This window comes from Anopheles marshallii, chromosome 2 (genome assembly GCF_943734725.1).
Source record: "Anopheles marshallii chromosome 2, idAnoMarsDA_429_01, whole genome shotgun sequence".
Taxonomy (NCBI): Eukaryota; Metazoa; Arthropoda; class Insecta; order Diptera; family Culicidae; genus Anopheles; species Anopheles marshallii.
The window spans coordinates 63,105,349-63,121,577 of record NC_071326.1 but is presented as its reverse complement, the minus strand read 5'-3'; the positions used below and the strand labels follow the sequence as shown (position 1 = coordinate 63,121,577).

The 16,229-nt window shown below is 40.0% G+C and overlaps 1 protein-coding gene across 1 annotated transcript in view; it reads right to left on the bottom strand.

Annotated features, from left to right (window-relative positions):
• LOC128707018 (tetraspanin-2A) overlaps positions 1-15,570 on the bottom strand; it is a 42,353-nt gene extending 26,783 nt beyond the window's left edge. Inside the window, exon 1 of the mRNA XM_053801962.1 lies at positions 15,472-15,570. Within this exon, the coding sequence (XP_053657937.1) occupies positions 15,472-15,570 (99 nt within the window). The remainder of the gene's footprint in view (positions 1-15,471) is intronic.
• Between the last annotated feature and the right edge of the window lie 659 nt (positions 15,571-16,229).

Here is a 16,229-nt window from a genome sequence, read left to right as displayed (position 1 = left end):
CAGATATAATCATTTCAGCTCCAAACGTTCATTAGTTTGCTGGACAAGATATTGCCATGCCAGTTTACGGAAATTGCGTACCGGATGATCCCATCGCGATAGCAACAAACCACCGAACGAAGGAAATGAACTAAGATTAATACATCCCACGCCACATTGCGGCTTCGTGGTCAACTTATATCTTTGACAACCGAGTCAATCTCCCGAGGCAACGTTAAGAACGAACCGGTGTCCAAAAATTATTGCTATCGCGTAGCGACACCATTTGCAACCCGTACACTCGAAGTACGGATAGCAACCTTCTCACACGACCCTTTGAATGGAATGATACGTGTGAGTTCTGGGACTAGCAAAACAGTATACAGAAACTACAGTCAGCATGGTAGGCTCGTGTAACATATCGACCCTTATCGTGGTGTGTCTCGGTGTATCCAGACAAACTGAAGCCACGCGGTATTTCCATTCAATGTGTCAATTTGAACTCCACTTGTCAGTGTCAAGACGACACGACCGACTAGGCGGTCAGGATATTCGAGGTTATTTAAGAGCTTTTGTCCAATTAGCTACTATTGTTACGGCTGTCAAGTTTCTCTCTGTTGGAAAATGTAAATGCAACGGATGAGACAGTATATAGAGTTTGCTGTCAAAATTGTTCCTTCCTGGCAAATCGCATCGATCGCAATGATCCTCACGACGGTTATTTCGATGCAACACGATTCAGCAGTTAAAATTACGTTTGGTGAAGATTCTTAATAAGCGCATCCGTACTACGAAAAAAAAAACAGCAATTAATCTTCATGTACCGTCTAGAACACTCAAGCTTTCATAATTGTATGTAATATTTTACAAAATTCGATGTTATGTTTGTTATATGATTCGACTTACACATCGTGGTTCCATATTTCTGACACGTTGTAACCTTTATTGTCACCAATTAAACGTTCATATTAGTGTGTTATTGAATTTTACCTGTAATATGAAACATTAAGCTAACTTCATCTGCAAATCTCTCAAATCCGTCAAACTGATCGATCATGAGAACGGAAATCGTCAAAGCGGTGAAATTGTTGGTGCTCGACTTATTGTGACTGATGGCTGATGCCGTTTATTTACAGCCGAAAAAATGTCATAAACAGACAAATGAGATCCCGAGCGTATCGCAATTCGCAATAAAAGAAACGATGTGTTTTACGATTAATTTCATTTTATTGGTTTCTAGTCGTGCAGACACAAATGCCGATGTTTCGTGCAAAGTGTACTGCGTTCGACAAATCGTTTGCGTTTGTTTTCTTTTTTTTTGTCCGCCGTGTTTTGTTGTCTCCTAGCAGCAGCTGTACGGAAACGACCAGTCTCTGTTTGTTCAGGCACCGGAAGTTGTATTTCTTATCGTGCTCACATACCATGCTAAACAATTCGTTTGATCCTTGCATTTGCTATTGAGAAAATACTTTCAGTCAATAACCGTTATACCATGTTTCGACAAAATAGAGAAAGCTATAAAATGATTGAGATGAAGCGACACGAAATGAAATGAAAGTCATAGATTTTTTTTCAAGCTTTGCGCTGAACAGAATCTTTAAAGATACTATGCTTCTTAAATGGGATGAATACATTATTTATATTGAAGTTATTTATATTGAAAATTCAGATAACTATTTTCAGATATGCACTAAAACTATTAACGATCACAGCGGTCTTATTAGAGTGGTATTCTAGTGTTGTTCCAATATTAGTATGAGATAATGCTGCTAGTCTTAAGAATATAAATAACGACGGTCATTCCCAGTCGAGCCATCAAATATCTGGCACCTTAATTTAAATTGTCCGTTTGGTAATAGACCAAACCTCTTGCCTTAATCAATGTATAAATTGGGTTTTTAAATTAACTCAATTAAGTAATCTTGATTGTTGTAGACCAAGTCCTCCAAGCGTAAAGATTGTAACAAAGAAAAAAAATTAAATGACACAAAAACCATTGTTGAAAAACTTTCCAAAAAGTAAGCACAATGTTTTGTTGAGACACGCAACTAAAAACTATACTTCAGTCTGAGTATTCAACCGTGTTGAAGAGCAACGAAAATGTGCCCGTATAAAAGAAAGAAACTGTAAAAAATCTTTACCCAAGTAAACCACAAACATAAAGAGGGAAAAAACAAAGAATAAGGGAAAAGGGAACGCTGGCAAAACACAGCACGCCAAACCAAATCAAATTATTGTTTTGTGCAGTTAGTGTGGTAAAAGAAGTAACCTGAAACAACGAAAGCACTATTGCAGAAACTAAGACTGTGGTTAGACTTCGAGTGTTGAGCAGCAACAACAAAAAAACTTGAGCAAAAGCACAATCGGTGTAGAAAACCCAGTACAATCCAGACAAAAGTACCATCAAGTATTGTCCCTTGGATGAGTACTGAAGGTGCTTTCCAGTTCACTTTTTGTAGATAATTTTTTCCGATGTTTTTCGCCTCAGACTCTATTGTTGGTCGCCTCGATGCCAGTACCACTCGAACCGAGTATGACGGTAAAACACAAGAAAACTGAATCTGTTCATTGAGCAAGCAGAAACTGAAAAGAGACAGTGAAAGTAAAAAAAATACGAACCAACACTTTGCGGGTTTGTGCAGCATTCAGGCGAAACTTTTTCGCTAATTTTGTTTGCTAAACCTTCGACCAACAAAGTAAACCCTGGTTGGAATAAGGCATTCATTTGTTGGGGACAGCAGTTCAAAAGGATCGGTGACTGCTGCAGCTGTCACATGGAAGCGTTGGAGTTCGGGTGTGTTTTTTTCTTTCCTTCCTCTACTCAACTTGCACATTGTAGTCCGTTCGTCTACAACCGATGTAAAGATAAGATATATTTTCGCGACGAGAACCATTAAAGAGTCTTAACAAGGTTTTTTGTTAACGACCGACGACTTGAGACGGTTCGTTACTTTGCGTTTAATTAATCAAGCTTTTGAACAATCCCCGCAGTAAGTAAACTGCATGGTAATTGAGAAAATAGGCAACAAACAATCATTGCGAACTGCCCACTTCACTACGTTATTCATATTTTAAATTTATATTGCATTGTTCACTCTACCATTCAACCAACAGGGAAAACAAATTGAAACCCGCCTTGGTATGGCTTGTCCCTCAGCACTGCGTTCATCATTCGCAACATCATAATGCTCACTGGCTACCGCTCAGGCAAACCCCTACCAGCAAGTGGATAAAGTTTTTGGGCAAACTTTTCAATCCTTTTGACGGCTTTTATACTAATTGAATTTTTCTGCTCGTTCGCTGCGCCCCACCCCCGTTGCATTGGCGAGCCCCGTGTACAAAAAAGGACATGGTCCACCTTTTAACGTAAAAGAATAATAAAAAAAGGACGACATCAACGACCATCTGGGTAAAATAAAGCATCAAACGGCCTTAGCGAACGGGAAGAAAACAAGCATCGACTATCTTTGCACAGTTTTACCGTAAAACATTCCTCTGTTTACATCTACTTGACTCAATGGGGTTCCTGCCAAACATGCCGCACTGCATGACTCCCCATGCATCCCAGTACATCGACGGAGCATGCGGGCCATTTTGGTCGTAAAATTTTTCGGTCCCAAAAAGGCTCTTAAGAAAAATGCCTTTCAAACAGGAATGCGATCCCTTCTTTTTTCTAGCGTTTGTACCGTAGCATGCCGCATTACCTCTAAGGCGTCTTCCACCAATCGTCAGGGTTTCGGTCGTACTGGGTGCCCGGATTCGGGGCACATTTTATCCTTGAAAATATCCTTCGATCGGCCATTTATGCGACTTGTTGCGAGGCACCAATCGACTTGATGGATCTCGACCATCAGCAATTCGTCTGCGTCCGTCCACCGTTCAACCGTTCCAGCTGGGAAGATGCGTTCAACAGCTTGCGACAGAGGTTCGAAATGGAGGGTATTCCCCGTTTTTTTCTTCCCTTCCAAAAGGTGCGTAGGTTCTTCGGTTTGGCATTAATAGTCGTCGTCGGTCGTAAAAGTGTGCTGCTATGGAAGTTAAATAAAAAATCCCATGCTCCATTTAGTTTTACCAGCGCATTTTTTCCATCCCAGCTTCATTTTTTTTTACGCTGGACATTGAAGGTCTGGGAAAGTAGCAGCTGACATTTTTTTGTGTGCGTGGTGTTCTTTTACCGCTCTTGTGTATGCAAGACTACAACCCTTTATGATACGTGTCGATACTGCGATATGGAAGAAACATATCGGTTTCGACGTTTCATGCTTTTCGATATTATGCTATAAACGAACGAATGTACCAGCTATGGTTTGCTTAAATAAGGCCAGGCATGGTATGGTTATCAAATTATCAGGAATGTTTCGTTAATGAGTCAACCCCAAAAACATAAGTAAAGCTCATGATTTCTGATTTAAGCTCTAATTGGACTTGTTCTTATTTCACTAAATTTACCAAGTTGTTGTCACACCTGCATTATAATTCACGTTGCACGTTTGTTACACAGCTATAAAAGCACCATTCGTTTTATGCGTTAAGCGTGTCAATAGTGAGCCAACTAATAGGTATACAAACAATTTGCAATAGTTTGGAGGTATTTGGATGGACTAAAAACAACTATATGCACCATTTAATGTTTACGTTTACGCAATTGTTTTCTTGTACCTGTAATGGTGGTATGGTTTCTATTCATGTTGGTAAAGGTGTAATGATGGTAATGCGTACTTATAGTGGTGGAATATTTAGTTAATCATTTCATCACGAACATGTTTCCCTTATAAATGAGATAATCATCAAATTCGATTTCTCATCTTCCGTAAGGCTTATATGAGCTTTGAAGGTCAATTTTTGGTACATACGGCAAAAAAATGAAGACAGCTTTATCCCGTAAATCTTCTCCTATTTAATAGTTTTGTTTCGTAATGGTCAAATCGATTTGCCAGCTATTTTTTTTTTTTAAGTTACCGACATAAATGATACCACTATCGGGACCTATCTGTTTTTGGATCCTATAGTGACACTGTGGCCATAGGCAAAAAAATAACACAGTAAAAAGCCGTCAAATCGTTTCTACCAATAACATCTGAGCGTATTCGCAAAGATTTCTTAAGCATAAGCATAGTGTAAGCAATTATAGCATAAAGAACAAGTTTATTTACTTGGGAAAGCTTGAAAATTTTTGAATAATGTTAGAGAGTATTAAGAAAAGTTTTATGATTTTACAGTTATAAGTTTATATTTTAAATGCCACTTGAAAGATCAGGGAACATTTCATGTTACGAAGATATTATTTTATAACATCAATTTGAGTTATTTTAAGTTTGTAAACAGGAACGTATTTTATACCAATACTACCACTATTGGTACACTTTCCCTATTTGAACCATCAACTGTCTTAATGAGAAAATCTAAACCTCAGCTCGTTCTTAGCTCGTTCTTCAGGCTCTTAGCATTCTTCTAACCGTATGAAGCGTTCAGATTCATTATGCTGATGAATTGTGAAAGTGAATAAATTTCCTACCCAGTGTCGTATGTAATCATTAAGTCTCTCCCGTCCTCTCACCTCATATGACCAAATTACTCAACACATTTGAACTATTGATGACGTTTGCGAAATAAGCTTTCGAATCCTAATGATATGGGGTAACGAATGAGTTCCAATTTGTTAGAAATTTACGAAAACAATGTGTCTAGCTTTGTGCTTGATTAAAATGAGTTCATTCGGTGAATGCAGACACAAACATTCGTATTCGGTGTTGCGTAGCTCTACAGTTGCTTAATTGCGTAACCATATGCTAAGTTAAGCTAAGGGAGGAAATTTTAATTGAATTGATTTTTTTGATGATGTCAGCAATTTTAATGAAGCAGAAGACTTCATGGAGTGGATTTGAATGAATTTTATAAAGTTTAGATTACTTTCAGCACGCCTGCTCTAAAGAACGGTTGGTACACCGATATTGAGCTCTATATCAACGAAAAGATACGATTTTTGGGGAAATCCTATTTGCGATTAAATAATATGGTTTTCCCGGCAAATCGGATTGTGGTTTAATCTGCCTAAGTGCACCATAAACTCCCTCAAAATATCCATGCCACTCCATGCAATCGGATGAGCAGGAAAAAATTTCTCCTAATTTGCCCATCGAAACTAAATAGAATTGCTTTCAATTACTCAAGCTTTACCACCATGGGTGGTTCATCGTTGCAGCAAGCTTTCCTTTCGATAGGTTCATTCAAGTGTAAATATTCCCACTATACTGCCCAATTCAATGAACTTTTTTTTTGAGTACCAAAAATTTTACATAACATTGGCAATGCTTGTGTTCTTTTTCCGCTGAGTGCCTCAATTACACATACCATACCGATCCGAATGGTGAAATCGTCGTGAATGAGAAAATAAAAGCAACTCCAAGCATGTGCAAATCTGCCAACACTCGGTCTAACATTGCGGTCAAGAGCTGAGTGCCGATGGGCAAAAAAGTTGTCTCTGCAAGCGAGAACATTTTTTTGTGCTTTCCTTTCTTTCAACTTTAGCGACACGAGTCTCGTTTTAAGCGCTGTTAATTCAATCCCTACGGAACCGAGACCTGTCGGCGTGGGCGAATATTCACACGATCTACTTTCGCGGGCACATTTTAACAGCGCCACCAAACTGCGTAGTAACGAAGCAACAAATAGCGGTTGTGAAACTCGCACGTATCTGGGGGGACGAACAGGAGGCAAATCAGGACACGCCGGGGACACTCATTTGCGTATGAATTATAAATCATAAATACCCTTCATCTTTCCCCTTACACACATACACGCACACACCAAATGGATGCCATGTGTGGCCGCACAGCACGAGACACATGTTTGGGACGTGAGCCGCATACGGAACACACGAGTAGAGTGTGCGGCTTTTAAGGCTTGATTGTTGAAACTGTCACACTCCCGCCAAAACCGATAAGCAAATGGCGCACGCAACCATTTTCAAGCACCGTTCCTCACCATCCGCTTTGATGGGAAATTAAAATTCTTCCAAAACTCTCACACTTTCTTCCGTCGCTGTTTGGTGTCGCTGGCGCAAGCAGCAGTACGGTAGAAAAGGATGCCGAAAATCTCCCACGGTTCTGTTTGGGGCTGTTAAACGAAATGCTGCTTCCCACTCCGGCTGTACGTTTTTTTGCTCGCTTCTGGATAATGGTTAGTAAAAATGCGCACCGCGCTCGTTCACTCATTAAATTCCCTTCAACGTCAACGGCGCACAATTTCAGCAACTTCCTAATGGAATAATCTCATTAGTATCCTTTTTCCAACCACCGTCACTAGGGAGAGGGTTTGCTGGAACGCAGCGTTTGGCGTTACCGTTCTATGTGACTGATTTGTGTGTGTATGCGAGTATATCTTAGTCCCGAGGAAAAGTAAAACATGCAAGGGCTGGTGACAGTGAGGGTAGTAAAAATAGAATTTCCCACAGGATGGCAGTATCGTAACGACAACGAACGACTTGTTAAAGGTTACATTTTAAGCCGCTCTTTAGAAGCGGTACCCGACTGTTAGAATGCTTAACGAATAGACAAACATGTTTCTGAACTTGGATTCCTTCAAGTTGGTGTGGACAAAATGGGTACGCAAATATTGTGTTTTGAATCATATTTAAATAAATACTAATTTTAAAGCTCTTGGATTGATATTTTATTATTAATTTTATGTTGTCTGGTATGATGTAGTTCCTTCGTATTTCATGCGCTTTCAATATTATTTCGATAAGAATTTAAGTATTAGAAGTTTTCTGTCATAGTATCATGGAACTCCCGTTCTCTTGTTTTAGGTATCAGTTTTTTCCCTCAATACTAGATTCACTTTTCTACTGGGATTTTTTTCCGCTTTGGCTTCGGATGGAGGAGCCGCTTCAATAACGAGCTCTATGAGCTGTACGGCGAACTTACTGTTGTACAGCGGATTAAACTCACCAGGCTACGGTGGGCTAATCACGTCATGAGAATGAAACGGTACGACCCAACCCGTAAAGTCCTTTTAGATCGTACACATGGACAGAGGAGGCGTTTTAGGCCCAAATTGAGATTGAGTGATGGCGTTGATGCGTCCGCCAGAAAGCCCGGGATAATGGCGAGATTGGCAGACAAAGGTGCTCGATCGTGAGCGCTTAAGAGGACTCTTGCAGCAGGTCAAGATCGCGAAGCATTTGTAGCGCTGGATGAGTAAGTAAGTTAGTAACATTCGCTTTTTTCGTTCAGTTTTTTTTCTAAATTTCGAGCTCCTACTTGTGCTTCACATTTTTAGTTTCGTTGCGTTCGTGTTTTTCCTCTCCAACCCTATTTCTATTTTATTTTAAGTTCTCGTAGTAGTGATTTTTTCTTTCATCGAAAGTCAAAATAGTGTAATTTTCAAAACTAAAGAGTGCAATGTGTATTTGTCAAATGCTTTTGTTGTTTACCATGTTTATAGAAACTTTGAGCTGGGTAGCTTCATTCAGATTTGTCAAATACTAATTTTGACCATTTTATACTAATGATTATGTTCCAATCTTAAGATGGGTGGGATTGAATGTGAACTATGTGAAACTATGTGAAACTATATGAAACTATGAAACGCTATTTGAAGGATTTATATGTATTCCTTTTTTTAATTGTATGAAATATAACTTTTACCAATATTCATATTATTATTCAAATTGATATTGCTAATGTAATAGTTTACAGTATTTAGCTATTTCTAGAACTTATATTTCAATAATGGCCAGTAAGTGCTGCTCATAGCATCAAAACTGTTAGCGTTTGTCTCAAATTAGGAACATAAGGATCATAATGTTTTCTTGGAACATTAAACTCCTAAGGCATTTGAAATAGAAACTATTCGTTCTTCACTCATCAAAATAAAATTGCAATAGAAAGGAATTTCTTCGTTATGAAATACTTCCAATCCCTTTAGGAACACAAAAAATCCCCTGAAAGGAATATGGTAAGGTATATCACCGGGACCCAGTAGCCTTTGTGCTGTAAGCAATCACACATACCTAAGCCTGTGAACGGTCAGCCACAAAAAGGGACATTCCACTTTGCCGCTTCATTCATATCCTTCTTGTGGAAATAGTCTCGGTTTACACTGTTTGGTTTACTTCCATGTTAATACGATGGGAATGAACCAACCGACTAGAGTACGACCATTATTTCCAGGGACACCAGGGAGACATTTATTAAATATTTTACCTCTACACCCTTTCTCGGCGGTTCGGGCGACTGAAAGGATGGTTTTGACAAATTTTCTCACACAAATATTCATATTTGTGTCAAGTTTTCGTTAATACGTTTCTCTCTCACATACATACATACACACATGCGCGCCTTCATGCAAAGATTCCTTTGCTGAGGTTGAATGATGAGCTTTGTCCCTCGGACAGTCCTAGGGTGCACGTGTTCCCCGGGAGCGGTTTACTTCAAACTAATTGCTTTCGACTGGTTGTAATTGGATTTGCTTTCGCTTGCAAAACTTGCCTAGCTTGGCTAAGATATATCAACAGAGAGAATGATGAAAAATAGCCTGTTTACGAGCCGGGAAAAGTATTTAAAATGAAAAATAGCAACTAAGGAGTATATTATCCTTTTCGTGACGTAAAGCATGGAATCGGACGGACTTGCTTATGCTGCTCCGCACTGTGAATGTGTATGAGATTATTTCTGACATTATTGCCATCGTCAACACACGCACTCATTCGTCTGTGTTTGTTCAGTTGCATTTTTACAAGACGCGCAAGTAGCACAAGGATGCGGCAAAAAAAAGATTGACTTTAAAGTTTATTGAATTAAAACTTCGCCAGCCACGGAAACGTAACACCGAAACCGTGACGGCCACAAGTTTATGTAGCCGACGTACATTACCGATTGCCCTTTTGCTGCTTGCTCGTTCTCCAATCGTGCGAAGCGAGTGGCGGAACATGAGCAAAGAAATAAAATAAACACCGCACAAGTGCACTGTTGCACGAGAGCATCATTCTTGCCTCATTTCGAAGCTCTTGCCGGAGTACGCTAAAGTTAACTGCACCTAGGCCGCAAGTATGGTGCGAACCTCCTCCTAGAAGAAAAACCTCCCTCGAAACACCGTTCCGAAACAGACGAAGATCACGTAGGAATGATAAATTTTCACACCATATAAAACCATTGCTGAGATCGGGACTTCGCAAAGGACGAAACAGAATGAAAGAAGCGTCTGAGTGACTCCGCTTCGGGCTAACCGGGTCATGAAAGGGTGGTGTGAAAAAATCAGAAAGTTTTCGATTCTGAAATCGGGCCCAATGTTGAAACTAGCGTTCAAAAAAGAAAAACAGGTACCAAAGCACCGGAAAAGATAGCCAGAGTGTATGAGCGTGGAGTGCATGAAAATATAACTGGCGATAGTACATGGAGCTATAAATGTAATATAACAAAAACCAGGTCCAAAACTGAGCACAACTAAATTTGGAAAAAGGAGGAAAAAAGCAACACAAGAAATCGGAAAGCTCGAATGAAGAAATAAGCAAAAAATTGAAAAAAAGACAATAGAAGATATGTTGCTTGTTTCAGTTTGCACTCGCTGGTTGGGTTGTGATTCCAGTTCCTGCTAGTTTCTGTTTTTCCTTCCTTTCTGACTTTACACACAACACCACACAAGCCTCAACGCGCTGTGGCAGAAACTTTAGCAAAACTTTTGTAAGGTTTTTTTTTTCTATTTCTGCTGTTTGCCAACCACCATTTTTATTTCTTTTCACACCATCTACCCAGCCTGAGAGCAGCTCAGTTAAGAATGGTGGGAAAATCGGCTGTACACTTTGCACTTTATTTCGAAACCCGTGGCCTCGTTCCGGGAACAGTTGCACGGATCGTAAAATGGACAGATAAAAACACGAAACAGAACATGGAATGGCCGGTGAGGATGGTAGAAGCACGGCCGTGGAACTATACTCTTGTTTCGGTCTATTTTTTGCCTGACCCCAACCGGGCTTATGTTTGCGTGAATGAAGCGCTATCAACAGCGAGAAGCTTGTGTCAGCGAAACCATACCCGTGTTGTTGCGAGTGTCTATCTGAGTTGGCAACTGGGCAGCGGTAACAACAACTTACCACGGCAGGTTTGGTGTAGTGAGCCAAAGCGTGCCGATTCGATCATCCATGAAGATGATCTTAATGTTTCAATCGGAACGAACCTTTTTCTGTGTGAACTTCCTCATTTTTAACACTTCACACGTTCCGGTAGAAGATAGTTTTCACGCTTACTTCTTAAACTAATGTGTTGATTTGGTATGAGCATTGTCAAGGTGGGTCTTGTTTGGTAAAGCAAAATTATTTCGCTGTATTGATTTGAATTCTATTAAGTCTTTAACGCGATATTTCCTTTGGTGGACCTTATTTTGCATTCAAGGGCTGAATATGTTGCTACGTGATAATATTAGTCTAGTAATCCAGAAATGGCAGGCATGGCCTAGTAGCTCAATACGCCTAGAAGAGTAACCAAGAGTAACAACATGCACAATACATTTTTTCTGTTTATTTTTTATTACTTCGAACGTGTTCGGTTGACATTTGTTGCTGACAGTAGGTAATTGGTAGCGCCGCCGATTTTTACACGACAGTACCAGGTCCATAATCCCATCTTGATCAATCCCCCAGACGCTAGACGGACTATCCAGCTACGTTTAAATAAAAGTCATAGGCAGCCAGAATTGGCAGGTCGAGACTGCTTGAGGATGTTGTGCTCATAAAGAAGAAGAAGATGTACTTTAAAAAGAACATTTAGCAAAATATGAGCAAAAAAATCTACTTTATTTTTTGAGCTACTTTCAATCAACTTAAGTTAAGATTTAATCATCAGCATTGATACATTGCTAGCTTTCATCAACGCGTGCTAAATAATCCTTTCTGGACAATGAAAAAGCTTTAAATAACTTAACTACCGTCAACAATAGGTAGAACTAGCTTAAATCCCTTCAGCAACTTCACAGGAAAACTACTCTCTCCGTTTCGCATTCCGCATCGTCCGACGTTTGAACAAACATCAACTGCAAAATTAATTTATGCCTCGCATAATTGTTCGTTAGTGGTGGACATTGCATGCATTTACAGAAAACAGATAAACTGTATTTTAAATCTAGCTACTATTCGCTCAACTCCTCGCTTAATGAACGAAAATTATCCTATCACCCGATCCTGCGCTGCGCCACACCGAGCACGATACGCTTGGCGAGAACGATAATTGGCGGTAGTGAGATCGAGTGCTCGGAGGCGGAGAGTGTCTTACGACAAACCCATCCGTTTCCGTTTGAAACCTCGGACACCGGGGCCACTGTCCCGCAAGCACTGTCACTTCACTTGTTCGCTCTAATTAATATTAATTTGTTCTCTTTGTGCCAGAACCCGGTATCCATCCAGTGTAGTCGGATTCAGGGAGCTGAAGTTTTCTTTTGCAAATTTTGCCTTCCCAATCTTTCGTGGCTTCGAGTTATTGCTTCGTACACTTTGCTTTACTTGTTCGGTGTCTGGTTCCATGGTTGTAATAGATTATGGGGCGGGTAATGTACCGAGCAGGTTTCGTCTTTCTTTCGATCTGTTTGAAAATGTAAACCATCACCGATAGCCAACCGTGGTGACCGTTGTACTAACGGAGAGCCGTTCAGAGGTTACTGGTGCTACACTTTGCTCATTACCATCATCATTCTGGAAGCAAGCGTAAGATCCGAACTTTGGCTAGCAATCGTTGACCTCGGGAGCACAAAGAGAAATCAATTTGTACGAAATTTCCAACATCTTCCGTTCGGCAACCAGCGCCTCGTGTCCAAGATGCAGATTTTGTTCTTTAATTACGCTGAAAGCAACCAAACTACTGCCAAAGCACGGAATCGTAAATGTGAAATCAATACACCGATGGAAGAAGAAAGTAGGAAAAGAAATATAAAACGACTTATGGCAAATCGCTTTGAAATGGTAGCGAAATAGCGGAAATTGGTAAGGATAACGTGGGCTATAATTCTATTGAAAGACTTCAATAGAATAGTGATGTTGGAAGTCTCTTGTAATGAGTTAATTTAAATTTCTCTACTTTTTTTTACGTTATTTGTTTTACTTCTTCGAAAAGTGCACTTAGAATGGTTTCTCACTGATGTTATTAAACAAATGATCTTTTTGTGTTGAATATATTGTGCTACATTTGAAGTTTAGTAAATAAAACCCAAGGAAAAAAGCAATTAACTAATGTGTTTCTTTTTGTTCCCAAATATTTGCACCCGATGCGTGTAGCACTCCTGTTTATAGTAAGTGTGTACAACTTTCAACCACCAGTAAGAAACCGAGGCGTGAAGGTATGGTAAATTTTATGTTTACTACCCTGCTTCCGACACGCAATAAAATCGGGTCCTCCTCTCAAAATTCCACACTCCAATTCCAAGCCCTCCACCACCCGTGTGCCTTGAGACACACTCCATCATTTTGAAGCCAACATATTTGGGATTCCGAAAAATCCTTACCCACTGCCACCCACAGTTTTCCAGCCGTACTTCATCGGTTGCGTTGTTGTTGAACGATTTGTCTGTCTTTTCTGCGGATTGTCGAAATTTGCCAACGACTCCCGGGGAACCCCGGCTGGTTACGATGCGGGAGCCGGTGAAATGGATGAATTATCCTCCTGTTTTCAGTTGCCATTGGTTGGCTTCCCAACGATTGGGGAAGCACCCCAGTCGAAAGAAATATTTATTTCCCTATATTTCCACTGTGTATATTTCCACTACCTGCCCTTTTGGGTGAAATTGTGCTTGTACGCGTGTGTTCCGTCTCATTCACTTACCGGCAGCGCTCAGGAAAGAAGGGAAAATTTTATGGTTTTCATCATAAATTCCGCAATTTTATATCCGTGTTGTGAGTTGCTGGTTTTTTAATCCTCTCAAAGCGAGTATGGAAATGCTGCATTAGAGGGTCGGGTATTTAACTTAAGATGGGGAAACCTTCGACATGCTGGAATCTATTTGATTCCAAAGAAAGCCTTCAAAATGGCACATTGCTTCAATATTTGTCTAATGTACTGGCATTTCTAGATTATTTAACATCTTGAGAGCTGCTATTTGATGAGTTTGGTTTAGTAATAGCTTCTATGTTTGGATTGCACCTGATAAAAAAATGTAAATATGTTACATTGATTTCAACCGAATCAAAATACACAACAAACATTAGTTAATGATGTATCCGAAAAAAAACTGGGCAATAAATGTGCATAAAAAAGTCCAGAGTACTTTCTTCTGTTATTCAAAAGATCGCTTTGCCGAGCTGGATGTAACGCGTTTCAATAAAATGAACCATTACAGTATTCAAATTAATCTACATGAAATCTGGATCACTGGATCTCAAAACGGAAAAACGGAGTAAAAACAGCCCTAGTTAACCAGGGGGGGAGGGGAGGAGATTCCGAGAATTTCCCACGAGTTCCATGCCACGCTGCCGCAATGATCTTTCCTGGGTGCATGTTGCTAAATAACTTCCGACGTTTCGTGCAGTACTCTACAGTCCAGGCTTAGAGTTTACATTTATCCAATGCTATCTTTATCTTTTCTTTCCTCCATTGTAGTTTGGTAGAAACAATACAGCTACGGAAAGGAAAAAAGTAACCCAAAATGCATAACAAACTCTGACACTGCTCGTGGCCCTCAGTCCCAATCCAATCACGATAGTAAAGATTGGAAGCGGTAGCCCGAACAAAAAAGTGAATCACGATATAAAGTGCGCTGCAGTTCTCGGAGATCGATTTCCATCGTAAAACCCAGACAAGATTGAGTTGGTTGGATGAGTAACGAACTAAAAGAAAAAGTACTACAGCAAATTGAAGTGCACTTGATTGAAGCAAAACACACCGACAGGGAAGCATTAAATAAGGATCGATTTGAACAGGTGTAAAAGTAGAACTGGACTTTATTGAAATCCTTTGGGAAATTAAAGCTCCGGGAATGTAAGATGTTCTTTAATAGGAATGTAAATTAATTACATTCGTTTAATTCTGAAGAATGCTTTTAGCATGATGCAATCAGTGGTACTTAGTGAAACTTAGTACAAAAACTATCTCATCAAAATTACTTTTCTAGTCGCAAGAAATGCTAAAATGATTTAACTAAAACATTCAGTACGAAAGTACAGTTGTTCGACAAATGCAAGCCTTGCGATGGACCTTTCCATTTCACCATTGCGGTTATCGCGGAAGACTCACTCATTGCGATAACGATGCGTGATGATAGCGACAGCGAGCACTAACACAAACCCCATGTCACCAAACGCACACACTACAAGAAAACTGATATGTTGCTATTACGATGCGTGAATCACTCGTTAAACTGGGCGAATTCTTTCGCATTCGCATGTATCCGTTCCACGAATTCCAATGATCTCACCGTGTCACGCTTTGAATGGATTGAAATGCATCATCTTCACCGCAGTTTCACGCTCATTCTCATTCTGACCTTAATAAAAATTCATTCAGGATCACTTACCCATGCCACGATGTTGAAACAGAACAGCGTGTACTTGATGCAGGCGATTTGATTTGACAATCTGGCCACACTTTCACCTTTGCCTTCGCCACGGGCCATTCTTGCAATTCAATTGTTCGCGAAACGAAACCTTTACCCAACTCGACACTTTTACACGGTACGAGAGAGATGAAAAACTTTACACTGGTTCGAAATGGAGTGTGGAATAACTGAAATTAACTATATTTGTACTCGAGCACACCGAAGAAACACGTTAACGTGAAACTACACCGAGCGCTAGCGACTGTAATGGCACCTGTCCTCGAAAGGGCTAAGTTACGCTCGGTTTGGGCCGATACTTAGCAACATCGAGATAAGATAAGACGATAAGACGGAACACCCCAATACGGTACGGGATGATATGGGGGTCAGATTTTTTTCCCTTTTGCCTGCTGTTGTAATGTTTGCCAATGCGTTTGTTGGTGCTGGTGGTATATGTTAAGACATATTGAAAAGAGAATGAGCGGTAGGCCAGGTAGGCTTACTACGATTGCTGAACAGGGTTGACTGGAAGTCTTGGTTTCCAGGTGATGACAAATTCGGTGCGATGTTTTTTTTTTCTGCGGTGATTTCGGATGAAGCGTGTGCTCCTGTTTGCTTCTCAGTTATACTGTTAGTTATAATATATATATATTGAAATATATCATTGCCATTACTGTAAAATGTAACTTTACCAATAGTGAAAATGTAAACGTACAGAATATAAGAGCGTGGTATGT